We start from the raw sequence: 14,645 nt of genomic DNA, 5'->3' as shown, positions 1-14,645 counted from the left end.
AGCATCTTTGCAAAATTTTGGTATAAGCAAAACGAATACTTCTATATTCCCAAGTCTATTGGAGAAAAACTTGTTTACTCAGAAACACTTTCAAACTTGTGACAAGAGTGAAGCAACAAACGGGAAGGTAAACCCGAAACAGCTGTTTCCTTCAATAAAACTGTTAAACGATCCATCAACAGGAATTAAAAAAATCCACCAAAAACTCTCCAACAGCTTTGACTCTTTGCCGAGAGAAGAAACACCCCCCTCTCGAGAGCCTACAACAGTCTGTGCAAAATCTGCATCAACGCCAAAATTCGATACTGCCACGTCAGAATTAAACCTGTGCCGCAAGCGATTGCTTAAAAACGGACGAAAACTATTCGACAATTCAAGGGATCACAATAAGCTTGATCGGGACATCGCGGCTTCTGTGCAGTGTCTGTGCCGTATTTCGACAAAAGAACACAAGTGCAAGTTCTGTGGTGTATATTCTTTACCGAAGAGAGATCCTACTAAAGCTGTTGAAAATAAAGCAGCTTTTAAGCGAAATTACAACATTGACAATAAAATACAACACTTCAGTCAGAGTTCGAAAGAAAAATCGAAACAAAGAACAAAACCAACTTCGCCTCTTGACAGCCAGTGCCGTAAGAACCTTTTCCAGGCCTGTTTGGCAGAAGACCATTGCAACAACGAGCAAAAGCATTTCCACCACTCTTCCGCAAATAACCACAACACCCCAGATCGGCCTAATTTTCGAACAGAGAGAAATCGTGCAGAAGAAGTTGACTGTTTTCGCTCTTTGTGTCTCGGCGTTGGAGAATTTAAATCTCTCGACTTGGGCCACGCGCTAAGCTTCAACAAGCAGCAACTGCACACTACTAACGAAGCGTCATTGCGTAAAAAGAACTTTGGTTCGTTCACCCCAGTTCGAACTGACATGGGATGTATTCAAAGTGTTTCACAGAAGAAACGTGTCGAGCCGTGTAAAAACGGGATCATCGCTGACGTAAGGGCTACCATCGACCAATCACCCACTTACATTGAAGAACAATCCCCCATCGTGCTGCGGTATCGAACCCCGTACTTCCGTGCCCACGCTCAAGTTATCATGCCCCCTATACGTAACAAAGAGACGTGGACCGTAGGTTGGATACAAGCTTGTGATTTCATGAGATTTATCAATGAATATGGAGATCTGGGGTGGTAAGTTTTAGTTCATTAAAATCGTTGTTATAATCGTTGGTTTCAAAAACTAGTCGAATGGCTAGAGGTCGAATCTTACCGCTGGCACTATTTCATTATTAGAAGAATTAATTTATAATTTCACCACGTTTTTAATTGAATGTTGTCAATTTAAACAGCAATTTGCTATACTGTTAAAGTTTAGGTTTAGGGTTCATTAAACTTTTCATGCTGACGAAATTTTTTGATGGATTATGAAAGGGTATGAATCCCAAATACAAAAATTGGAGTTTACTCGATAGAACATATTTTCCACTGTGATTCGAGGTTTTATTCAAGGGCTCTTTAACGACCAACAAAGGGGATTTCATTTTCTCACCTCACGAGATAAGACTATGCTTTGCTTGACCGTTACCATGAAAACTTCATCCAAAATATGAAGGGTTTGGCTGCCAGGTTTTTGCCATAGCTGTATTCGATCTGTTAAAACAGGGTGACATGAAACTAATTTTTTGGAGAAAAACAAAACGAAATCTTGTTTTTTTCAAAGGTGGTTTGAAATGAAGCAAAATGGAAGTCGCGCACAGTCTTTTATCAGAAATGCACCACAGAAGGCATGATTGCATACAGTATAAAAAATGCGATTTTTTTTTTCTATACCAAGTGTGTGTGCTTGTTTACCATGAAACTGCATCTGTTTTAGATGATTTTACGCATAAGATAAATTTTCATAATACTTTTTTTCATGTCTAACATACATTCTACTATGTTCAAGACAGTGTAAAAGTCTCATTAATAAATTTTGAAAGAAACAAGCAACAAACCTGCCTGTGCAAGAGTAAACTGATGTTATGTCTGGTTCTGGTGATGCATCGAACGGATATGTGGGAAAATTATCATTAAGGATTTGAGCAAAATTCATGTACACACAGTTGAAGGTTATATAATAAAAATTACGCATGGCAAGTTATATTTTTCGTCACTTGATGATAAATTTTTTTGTTTTTCTTGTGTTAAAGGGCCTATGTGCTTATATTTCAGTCCTGAAGACAAAACCTGTGACGTTTGAAACACCAGCATTTTTACTTCTGATCGTTTTGTTGTTTTGCTCATAATGTTATGCGTATGAATTTAAAGATCACTTAAATTGCTAACTACGCTTACATATTACGAGCACTTTGGTGCAAAAAAACCTGATAGAAGGGGGAAACCCCCACAAGCTTCTATAAATGTAAAACTGGTCCCTGTTTTCTTATATTTGCATACAAAATGTAGCACTGGCATCAAACGTATAACCAGTGGGCCTACGTTAACGGTATCCAATTTCTCTGGTATAATTCTATATTCAACGGCCACAAAAAGTGACCAAGACAAGGCAATATTTGTAACTTTTTTTTAGAGGATAAGCCCCCCCCCCAGGCCACCGTTCAACGAGGTGTTTCTTTGGGCGCCGGTTTTAGATTGTCCACTTGTATTAACAAGTTTTGCTTTGTTAAAATTATGGTACTTCTCAAATTGTTTTTCTACATGTAGACCCGCTACTGGGTTAGGGTTATTAGTATCTATACTTATTCCCTGATTCATAGTCCCACGCCTGTTTGCAATCTTGTGACTTACCTAAGACGATAAAATGAAAATGAATCTATCATATGTTCTGAAAAGCCTTGCGCATCCGAACCATCTGTTGCCTGATGTTGCTCAGCTTTTCAGTATCTTCGCTTAAATTAAAAAAGAAAACAAAACTGCAACCACCTGTTTCCTACCGTCTACTTACTACGTTGGCTTACCGTGTAGTGCTTTGTAATGCAAAGAAAATAGCCTGCTTTACTTGACGAGAATGTTAGGTCTATTGCAGTAGACTATTTTGGATAGCGGCTTAACAAATTTGTTGCATTACCATTTGTCGAGCATAAAACTTATTAGCTTGACCCAGGCGCGAATCTAAGAGTTTTTTTCGGGGGGGGGGGGGGGGGGGGGGCAGAAAATTTGAAAATCAATTAAAAAGAAAGAAAAAGCTAAACAGATATGAACAATGATACTACGACATATACGATATGCTAGAAAATAGACATTAAAACAACCATTTTCATCAATTGTGATGCCGAGGGACTAATATCAGCTGTTTAGAAGCATATCAAACCATTTGATGCGGAAACATACAATTTTTCACAAAATTTCGGGGGGGGGGGGGGCCGGGCCCCCCCCCATAAATCCGCGCCTGGCTTGACCCAAACTTCGCTAGTTTGTGTCAGCACGGCAATTAAAGCGGTCGCTTTTTTACAAAAAAGCGCCCTTTGAATTCAGTCTGACGCAGTCTACTGGCTTCATAGATTTCTCCTGCATGTTTGGCATTCAGCTATAATACTCTAGGGATTAATTTAGGCCAGAATGTAGTTGCGGTTGTAACCAGTAGTGAGTTGACCAGAAGTTTACACCCAGGGAGCATACTTTAGGCCAATGGCCATATCTTGTATGCAAATGTCGTGTGTGTGACACGAAATCTTCTATCTTGCTCCACTTTTCCTCTTCAGCTTGCCATGAAAGACAGATCGCCCCCTCGTCTCTTGCATCTTTCCCCTTTGATAAAACACCGTTTGTGACAAAACCAAAGAACATATTTCATACTTTCGAAGACAAACCTTCTGAAAAATGCTCCACTTCACAAACTTTCCTTTTTACATTGATTCGTCAGAAGGAACTGTTTTTTCATTTAAGATGCACACTCATCAAATTAAAAACTAGATTTCTGCAAAAGTTACAATTACAAAGTTTGATTTACATTGAAATTAGATTTCAAATCATATTTTTTTGAGACCACCGAACATTTCGGTAGTGTATTTTTGACGGCGTTTTGCATAGTCTTGTGTGATGTTACACAGGCTTTCAGGGAATCTTTGAAAATCCATCAGAGATACCCTCATGTTTGCTTTTAGGCACATTTCATCTCATACATCAATTGACACTGGAGTAGTTTAATTAATTGTTAACTAGATGAGCGAGCAATGTGTTCAGTTCGGAATATTTCATTATTTTTTCCAGCGAGGGGCATAAGAATCTCTACTTCTAAAACCCACTGTTGAAAACACGGATGCCCTATGCCTCGGATAGGTTAACAAAATGTATTCAAGCAATTAGCGAGAAAATTTTGCAGTCAATTTGATTTTGTTATTTTAAATCAACTTTTCCTATTGTTTGTCCACTACTTTTATAGTTTCTTTAAGGATCCACTCCATATATCGCCTTGATTTGCTTCAGTGTACTGTATACAATCTCTGCCTTGTGTGTAGTTAGAGTCCAATGGACCCAAAGGTAAAAAAATGGCATGTTTTTGTGGGAGACAACGGAATAAAGATATGCTTTATTATGTGTGTCTATACGAGCAGTTCTAGCACTTAACCGACGATCCATACGTCGACGGTTTGACACCCTGCGTGAGCATGAAGTTGTGGTCTTAGTAAAGCACCGCACTATCAATATATTTAAATGTGAGCTCAAAGATTAGCTTCCTTTCATTTTAGGCCAGGCCCGTAATTGCCGGGGGGGCTTGGGGGGGCAATGCCCCCCCAAGCTCAAAGTAAGAGATACATATTGTATTCAAATCTGTTAGGGAAGTCAAAAAACTGGTGAAAATGATTCTGTTAGCACCATCAACTAATGCTTGCAGGGAACGTTCATTTTCAGCAATGAAGCGTTTAAAAACTTGTTTAAGAACATCTATGTCTCATGACAGATTGTACAATTTTTTGCTGTTGCATGTACACAAAGAAGAAGTCTCTAGCTTGAATGTGAACGATATATCAAGGGACTTCATCAATGCAAACTCTGCCAGGCAAGCTACATTTGGTTTTCCAAATGAGTAATCCCAGACCCAAGACTTTCTATATTTAATTTGTTTTGATTCTCATAGCCTATGTCACTTTGTACAATTATCTTGCTTGTAATTTTGTAGTTGTGATGTAGGCTACTGGTAGAGTAATAGTTATAGGGTTCGTCGTCGTCGTCGTCTGAGCTTCTGGGGTCGAGGGTCTATCCTTTTACCACCCCAGATTTACGATGTTCCCGGACTACACTGGAAAGCTGCTAGAGAGCAGCCAGTCTTTAGTTTCATCACCCATGACACGCAGACCTTCCACTCCGTTAGGTGGCTTGAAGATGGTACAGTCATTGATGATGTGGTCTGCGGTCTGTTCCTCGGCACCACATTCACAGGAGGAGGAAGAAGCCATTCCCCACTGGTGCATGGTTGAGCGGAAAAGCCCGACGCCCGTACGGAGACGGTTGAGGCGCACCCATGCCTGTCTCTGTAGTGTCAGGCCGATGGGGCGTGTGTCGGTGTTATAGGGTTATTCCAGACAGATTGCACGATAATGATTTTTAAATTTGGGTGATTTTTTTTGGCAAAGCATCTCAGGTAAAAGCAATTACAATGGAGTAAGATGCTGGTTTTGGAAATATTGTCCATAAATATCTCTTAAAAACAAATCCATCAACATTGGATAGCTGTTAGAGTTTTTTGAAGTTTACTGGCGAATATTACACCCCAAAGGGGATAAATTGGTTTGGTGGAGACCTGTACCAGACAAAGTCACGAGGGTCATTCCTGACAAAGTTGTGTGTTAAAAATATTGCATCTATTCTATTCTGCAATCATCATGGCTGGAATTACCCATGTTTTGGATGGAATTATCCCAATCATTCGAAATTACTGCTATCTAGCACCTTGTGACTTCATAACATATGCCGTGCCTTTGTCCGAAAAACCGCAAATTAGACTCATTGCAACTACAAATGTTATGTGCATAGCCTTTTACTTCGCAACAGCTTTTGAGCCCCCCCCCCCAAGCTAAAATGTATGATTACGGGCCTGTTTTAGGCTACTTGATTCAGTAAATTATGGATAAAGCAAAAACTCTGTGCAACGAGCCAGAAGAATATCGTCTTCAGTCAAGCTAAAATCTAATCAAGTAAAAGAATCAATATGCATTTTTTCGCATGAGTTTCAACGTGCATCGCGGAAGCCTTCGGTTATGTTTTCATGTAAACATACTTTTGGATTACGCAAAGCTTTTCCGTGCATGTGGGTTTGACTAACGTAAGAAAACGTTTTTTCAACGCAACTTAAAACACTCTGGACAGCAGGGATGGTAAACTGTCTCTTGACGCATTGCTTCCGGAAGTGACGTCACGGTAAAGTTTTGAAAATGTTAATGTCTGAGCGCTGAGTGGACAACAGATGTTTGTGTACAGTGAGAAGCACATTTACTCTTTCAGTTCATAAAACCCTACACAATAACACTTTGAAACTAGCACTGAGGTATACCAACCTCCACCAGTGCCAAACGGTCGTGAACGTACTTCACAAAGGCAGGGGAAGCGTTGCCATTTCGCAAGCTAAATGCTAATAAGTTGGATACCCGAGTAGTTGATAATGTACATCACAATACGCATTATTTGCATTACATTTACATAAAATAATGTGACTAGTGTGACCGGTTAATTCCTTTTGTATTCCCTTTTACCATCGCCTTTCTCTCTGATACTACAATTTCTAGTAGATAACGTCAGAGTAAACTGTAACTTATTTAGTTTTGCCAACCACAGCTTCTTCATGTCGATCTTTCGGTTATTCAGAGTGCTGCTTTTTCAGCAACACTTGCTTGATGCTGTGGCTGATTTCCCTGGTTTCTTACAGACATTGTAAAACTTTTCGCAACAGATTGCTTTAAGCTTTCAGTATTTTACTGTGGTTGGAATAAAACAGCTGTTTTGGTGCACATTTTCCCCTATAGGATATCGACTATTATGTAGCGAAGACTAATGATTTTCTTGTTTTTGAAGATGAAAAAACCATCAACGACAAGAGATTATAGACTTAAAAATTTCCGAATTTAAAAGTACAAAGTGTGCGAGTGAAATCCATTCAATCTCAAACAATGCCTTCTACTCACATTGCCTGTATTTTGTAACATGTGATGTCACAACCATGGGATGATGATAGACCACGTGACAGACTATCTTGTTCAGACTGTAGCCTACTTCCCAAAACCCAATTGTTGAGAATCATATTATGAAACAAATAACTGATATTTTGTGCTATGCCATGAAATTTGTTCAGTTTTGTTTTTTTGCGAGGCATGCGCGCACATTACCATTTGAAACTAAGCAAGTTTGAGTCTACAAATTTGGAATATAAAAAGCTAATCACTGGTTTTGCTTTGCAGTTCAAGCTGGGAGATCCCTGCTTTGAAATCAGGAAAAATTTCCGCTGTGAGCGACAGCGACGGGGTATCCTACCCTTGGTATGGCAACACTACGGAAATAGCTACCATTGTGGGACCCACCGATGGCTACAGACGAATGAACCTTACTGTAAGTGTAGTCATCCGATGTCTTAATGGTAATGCTATCATTGCTTGCTCAATAGGAGTCTGTATAAATTAAGGATTATTTACAACTCAATATTTATCCATTTGTACCACACCCCTTCTGCTGTAACCCAGTGACGTAGCTAGAAAGAAAATTTCAAGGAACAAAAGCAACTGTAGGGGGACAAACTTCATTTAACATAAATTACTATGGTATTTTTTTAGGGGGGGGGGGCGATTGCTACCCAAGCCCAACCCCCCCTCTTCCCCCGTGGCTACATCCCTGCCGTAATCATACTTTCTTACCATTATCATCCCAACTTATTCCCACGGCTTTGGGTCAGAAAGAACATAATCAATATCGTTTTCAAAATCTGTGGTGTAACCCGGCCTGGAATCGAACCATACCTATTAGTAGTATAATGGTTGAAATACTAACCACATTGAAGGGGAATACACGTCTGTTCAAAAATCAAATATTTGGAAATGTCAACCGCACTGAAGTCATATATTTTCTATTCTGCAATTTCTTGACTGACAAATTGGTGTGCCGGGGCATATACCGCGGGGAATGGCTGATGGTTGCCGAAATTTTGTCATCTTATGTCTGAAACAAAATACGTTGAAGTAAGCTATAGAACTCTTTATAATGTCAGAGAGAAAACGTTGATCGGTTGTCTGTTTTGGCGCAATTAAGATTAATTTGGCACATATTGATTTGACTTAATTGCACACCCACTACGCACATTATATCACGAAACGTAATATGTTTTTCACAGTATTTCAAACATACAAAATTTACATTTTTAAACTTTTTTGCAGATGAATGACAATTTTTATCCATCCGTCACGTGGGATATACCAGTAAGTGAAGGTACAAACGCCCATCTCACCAGGATAGTCCGAAACCAAAGTTTTATAACCTGGCTGGCTGCTGTCAATGAAACGACCAAAGAAATTTTCGTTTTGAAAACCGTCAGATGGAGATTTAATCTGGAAATTGACATTGACCCACAAAAGGAACTTGGCCGTCGAGCCAACATAGTCTCCGCTCCCATTCAACAACAACCCCTGGTGTCAAACGGGCCTTGCGAAGTCAACCTCATAAACAACTCAACAAAGACCCGACGTCGTGGGGTTGTTACAGACAATAATAGCAATAGTAATTACGTTGGACAGATACCAATAACTGCTTTGGTAAGGCCGAGTGCTAACAACGCCCAGACATTAATTTGGAGACCAACAGACAACCAAGACGTTGTTGTGGTCCCTGCCAAAGAAGAACACAGAGATTCAAATGAACTAGTATTCTTCAACGGCTGCTCAGCTATGCATGGTAAAGAATCTATTGTCAAAGAAGTGTCCAAACAAGAATTGATTCGATTACAGCGCCTCACCAGGTGACGACTTGTATTCATTGAGTAATTGTTTACCTTGTTCATACTTTGCGTGTTACTCTTTCAAAGGTGAACAGAGTCATTGTAAGTTCCTCAACAATGACCCTATGTCCTATTTGTGTCTTTGTAGCTTGTCATGCCCCATAAAAAGGTCGTTTTTGTTGATTATAAAACTAGACTTGAAAATTGCAGCTACAGTCAAACTTGATTGATCAAGATCCTCTTCTGTCCTATTGCTTCCAATGCATACACTTTTTTGTTTTCTGATGAGACAACCTCGCTAAATCGATGTTATTGGATGCAATGGGGTAGGTCTGATTAGCAAGGTCTCACTGTACGAGAGACAACAATGGAACAAATACACATCTTTGAAGAACACTGCGCACTCCAAGTAGGATCTTCATGATTGCACACACGAACGAATTGTACGTACACAGCTTAAACATACACTACACACGCACAGATTGCAAGTGTGGTGAGAAATTTTGTTTCAAAAACTCGCTTTTGTTGTGTTTGTAACTCTTGGATTGATTGAACGGTGTTTCGAGGAGAAAGATAAAAGATCTTTTGCACTTATGTTTCTTGGTTTATTTATTCTAACTACATTATGTTTTCTAAGGAAGTCACTTGTTGTTTGCAAGTTGACAGTATCTCAGCAACAAAACGCGTTATGGGCCTTCCAATTAGGGTCGTTCAACACAAACATGGTTTCTTGCAAAAACTTGCTTGGCTAGGTTTGCACGATGCAACAACAATATGCATATTGAAATTGATAGCACCTCCCTTTTAAGACATTGAGTTGATTGTTACAAAAGTTCAATTGTGCTGGTATAAATAAGGCCATAGCTTGAAAACACAAACTTGATTTGTAGAGCTGGGAGGAACAAAACGGTTTTCTACAATCTCATAAATTTTTATGTTTTTCTGTGATCAAAACTCTGAAAAATACTAAAAATGTTGTCAATACAATGTTCTTGCCGTAGTCTATTTTTACAACAATGGGACTGAGTTTTGTGAAAATTATTCACAGTTTTAACTAAGTGATCAATCAACTATTTTTTCTCGTTAATGAAATGTAATTTTATGTTGTTTCAATTCTTAATCGACTTGAATTTACGCACTAGTGATTTGAAACGCTGCAAGAGATTTCAGAGAAATATTGCACAACAAAATTTATTGATTACTATTTCTAATGGTCGCGTGTGTTGTGCTTGCATGGAAATGGTCAGGCATCTCAAACCGGTTTTGACTTGTTACAGCCAGTTAAATGTAAAGCTGGAGGAACTCTTCTTTGCTATCCATCTCAACATATTTGCAACGTTTTAAAATTTTGTCTAACTTATTTTGGAACATCTACATTCTACAAGGGTGTATTTTCAATCTTGTATCATCGTCTTAATGTTATCTGACAGCATCTGGCAACACTTTTGTAATTCTTGTGATTCTAGCTCGATATTCTATTATTGTAATAAAAAACCTTCTAAAACGTCAAACCATCTCAACAAAAATGCTAAACATGTTTCCAATGCTCTGAAAACTTGGCGTCATCACATCCTAATATCTATCCATAAACAGATGACATATAAACATGGTAGGGCATGTCCAAGTACAGCCACAATGCAGAGGGGAAGCTTTTCAATACAAGCCTACTTTCTCAAAATCACTTTGTGAGCTACCTCAGTAATAGTTCGGCTGTCAAAACATTAAAAATGTATAACACTTCAGCTTTCTAGAGGCATGGAAGGTGACAAAGCAAACTGCAAAATTCGTCATTTGTACGTTAATTCAACATCTGCAGATGATTCAACGGGAGCAATGAACAAATGGCGAATTTTGCTGTCTGGGATATTCTCAGTCTACATCGTTAAAATGTAATCACTTTGGACCCCAGATTACATGCACAAAAGCTATCAGCACGGCATTTGTGTCAAAATGTGCCCAGCAACTAGACACGTAGGCTATCTGTTTGCATTTGTTCCTTGCTCAAATTTTCAGTTCATTAACTGCTTGTAGTATGTCATACGTAACAAGGTTAGCCTCCTTCAACAAAGCGACACTACTAAATGCAACTGAAAATTTTTTTTGAAAATTTTACACATTTTCTTCAGACTAATTTTGTTTTACGTAGTCAGTTTGAAAAATTAATGATTTGGTGAAAAGTCCTTCTGTATCCTACTTTATCATCTGAGGTTGTTTGTGCTTGTGCAATCAATAGATATCTTGGCTAATTAAACGTTTTTCATTATAATGCAATGTTGTCTTGAGCTAACTTGGCATGTTACACAAGTGTGCAACCATCAACACAAAAATTTTACCGCTCTAATACCTTCAGTTTGCATTGAAACGTTGGTGAAGCAATGCGCCGTTCAGAGACATGTGTTTTATGTGCATGCCGTCTATACCAGCTGTTCCTGAAACATTTCGCACCAGTTTCTTTGTTAATTTGCTCAGTGTGTCAGTGCGTAGTCTCTGCTGTCATCTAGCGGTTTTTATAATCACTGTGTTTTGCCCAGCCGTTCTCTTCCTATTGCTTAGTAGCTCCTACAAGCTTCACTGTGCTCCTAAAGTTGTTATGGACAAATTTTGCAGTAGACGTCTTCTTCAATCCGATGCCCTTTCTATTGCTTTCCCTTAGGACGTCTTACATCACTTTTGCATTGGCTTTCTGATGTCGAATGTCAAACTGAATTAGCCTACTTCACAACTGTGTGCAAAATAATTATGTTACTTGTTACATATGTTGATCAAAATTATTAAAAAACAATAATCAATTATTGTGTCGTCATTACTGTCATCCAAATTTATATAAAAACATGTCTTAAATCCTCTCGGTTTGAAGTTTTTCTCAAAGCGTCTTATTGCAAACTGCACTTCTACTGTACTGTAGAACACAGGAAAAACGGGTATCTCAATCTTGGTAACGTCTAATCTTTTGACAATTTTCTGTTACAATTTTACGCCCTCTCACGAAGGGAAATTGTCCTTTCGGTTTTTGTTATTTGTCGTGTTCTTGCCCCCTTGAGTTCCTTGGGTTGAAAAGTTCCTTAACTTTTAAGAGATTTTGTTCTTGTTCAATCAAGCTTAAACTAAAGCGCTGTAATTATTACGTTTGTTTTTTACGACTTCTTGTACGATGCAGCACATTATCATGAAGTGCAGTGTTTTCCTTTTTAAAATAAACTCAGTCATGTTTTGTGGTCGTTTTATGGAAGCAACTTTTATTGCGCCAAAGAATGACACATATAATCCTTTTTAGACCATTTTACACAACCAACTCGTATATTCTCTTAAATAGAAACACACAGATCATATTTTTAGCTCTTTTGCTTTGTCACTTGAAGTGACCATTATTTCAAAATATTTAGGGTATAAGAGACTTTACTCAGCAGGAGAAAAGTAGTAATGGATAATTTACTGTTAATGTAACAGTTCTTCATTTCACAAATTCGAAACTTGACTTTAGCCTGATCTTAATCAGGCATCTTTTAAGGACTTTAGTATTTTATCTTCGACATAGTCTAACAATACTGTCGATACCCAGACAATAAATCAACCGTTTTTTACATTGATTCAACGGTCCACACATTGAATCAAGTAAAGCTGTAAGTTGATCAAAACGTTATTACACAATTACTATCATCGCTCGTGACTGCAGCTCTGTTTATTTCTTTATTATTTTAGTTCTTTAATTTATTTATTGCTATCTTTTTGTTGTTACTCGTATTGCAATGAAATTTTAACAATCAATGTTATTTCACGTTTGATTTGCGCAAAACATGAGCTATAGCATATCTGTCTTGTTATTTAAATTTTTCTCGTTATTTTTGATGAAAATGAATTTAATCAGACATATGAAAATAAAACAAAATCAATTAAATGTTGTTTATGTTTTTATGAACTTTAGAGACCATTAAAATAACGTGCAAGTTCAGGGCTGCATAAAAACAAAACCAGGAGACAAAAGTTTGAATCTTATCCTAATCAAATTTCAAACTGCTCCAATTTTTCAGTGACCTATCTCCGCGATTGAGCCTAATATATTTCTGTCAGTCGTGGTAACCAGACCTACAAGTAGGCCAATGAGGGATTGTTAGGATTTAACGTTTAAAGAGGCTTTCGCAATCCAAAGATAAAGATTTCACCACCCTGTTGCAACCGAGGTTATGTTGAAAGAGCCCTCGAAGAGTCCAAATTGTTGAATCAAAGTAAAAATGACAGATTTTAACAAGTGACCATGAACATGCAGTGAATATCCAGGCCTGATGCTAATAGCCCAATGCTGGTTATCATAACAAGATTTATTAAACTACTAACAGTACCAATTGACATTTTATGATAAACAGAAGCCCTTCTATTGTCAAACGTAATAAAAGCCTTTGTATCCCCTTCTTTAGATATCTCTGAGTTGAATTGACAGTGATTTGAATTTGTTAAAAATATCAAACAGTTTGAATGAATGGCATTAAACTTTGCAAATAAATAAACGAAAATACTTAAAGATAGATGGCAGTAAACGACCAAGATGCTGTAATAGCGAATTGCACTAGCTTTCTGAACACAGTTCCCCAGTCATGTGCTATGACGAATCATGTTGAAGTCAATGAGTCGTTGTTTTATGCTGCTCTTTTGTTTTAAATTTTTGTTGCTCTGTGTCCACAACAACTAGTGCTCTTTAGAGACCGTATATTTGCCAAGTTTCTATCACATTTACAATGTACTTGCATTACTAGGTTAACTTATTCTTTCTACTTTGTAGAAGATAAAACACACTCGACGCCATGTTTAAAGTTTTTAGATTGCCTTGCCCTGGAATTGAACCCAGACGTAAAAGTGAAGGCACTAGCCAGTAGTTTGCGCGGATAGTGAATTAAGGATTGTCCAGTTGATCGTGAGGTCATGACCTTTAAGGAGATGGTTACTGCCCAGACAGTTCCAGTCCATATACCACGAAGCGATTCGCGTCTGATGCACTTCAACGCTCTTTTTATTGCGTCGATTCGCTGAAATTGTAAATCTAATCAACGTCTAAACAACTATGGTAGCGTATAATCTTAACATTTCACGAAGTCGATGGAGTTAATTAAAGAACAAAAATCGCTTATTGATTGATGGTAACGTAACAAGCGAATCGGTCTAGGAAGTCTTTGCCGATTCTGATTAATTCAATTGACAGAAAGCAATTCTAAGCCAAAAAGTCAGTTGTGTTAGCATATTCCACAATCTGTAGACGTTGAACCGATAAAAAATGGAACTGGTTTGCTGACTGGGAAAATAGGCACAATTGCGTAAATCGGGGTCACTTCTACTACAATGTACCAGAGTCGGTGCAACACCTGGTCATATACTTTCAACGGTTGTGTAAAGAAAACTCAACAGCAGGTGAGTTTATGAGCGCAAGCTGTGGTATTGTACTTATGTTGCTTCTTCTTGCTTATGAGGCAGCAATTCAGGTAGCATCTCCCAATTGTTGCAACCAGAGCAATGTCTTCATATCAGGGTCTATGAGATCCACATGTTCTGCAGGTCGAAACACTGGACAGTGATTTATGATGTGCTGTGCTGTTTGACATTCACCACAAATACAGGCTGCTGAGTCACACAATCCCCAGGAAAACATATTGTGTTCGAACCGACCAAACACAATAAATGTAGCTGTTGCTTACTCACACAATGTATACAGATAAGTTCATAAGTAATATTAAACTGACCAAAA

At 38.2% G+C, this 14,645-nt stretch overlaps 1 protein-coding gene across 1 annotated transcript; it reads left to right on the top strand.

The window, feature by feature from the left end:
- Positions 1 to 913: 913 nt before the first annotated feature.
- On the top strand, positions 914 to 12,803 carry LOC145768446 (protein FAM78B-like). Its single transcript, XM_082579937.1, has 3 exons — positions 914 to 1,191; positions 7,392 to 7,539; positions 8,358 to 12,803. Exons 1-3 carry the CDS (start codon positions 926 to 928, stop codon positions 8,937 to 8,939), a joined length of 996 nt encoding a protein of 331 aa, XP_082436063.1. The 5' UTR covers positions 914 to 925; the 3' UTR covers positions 8,940 to 12,803.
- The last annotated feature ends 1,842 nt before the right edge of the window (positions 12,804 to 14,645 follow it).

The sequence above is a fragment of the Aplidium turbinatum genome, chromosome 4, assembly GCF_918807975.1.
Source record: "Aplidium turbinatum chromosome 4, kaAplTurb1.1, whole genome shotgun sequence".
Classification (NCBI taxonomy): Eukaryota; Metazoa; Chordata; class Ascidiacea; order Aplousobranchia; family Polyclinidae; genus Aplidium; species Aplidium turbinatum.
Note: the sequence above shows the minus strand (reverse complement) of the source record. Positions and strands in the feature narration are given on the sequence as shown.

Coding starts and splice junctions, on each gene's coding strand:
- LOC145768446 (XM_082579937.1), top strand. CDS start 926: ATGGGATGTATTCAAAGTGTTTCACAGAAGAAACGTGTCGAGCCGTGT. Junction 1,192..7,391: donor GAATATGGAGATCTGGGGTG/GTAAGTTTTAGT, acceptor TTTGCTTTGCAG/TTCAAGCTGGGAGATCCCTG. Junction 7,540..8,357: donor ACAGACGAATGAACCTTACT/GTAAGTGTAGTC, acceptor ACTTTTTTGCAG/ATGAATGACAATTTTTATCC.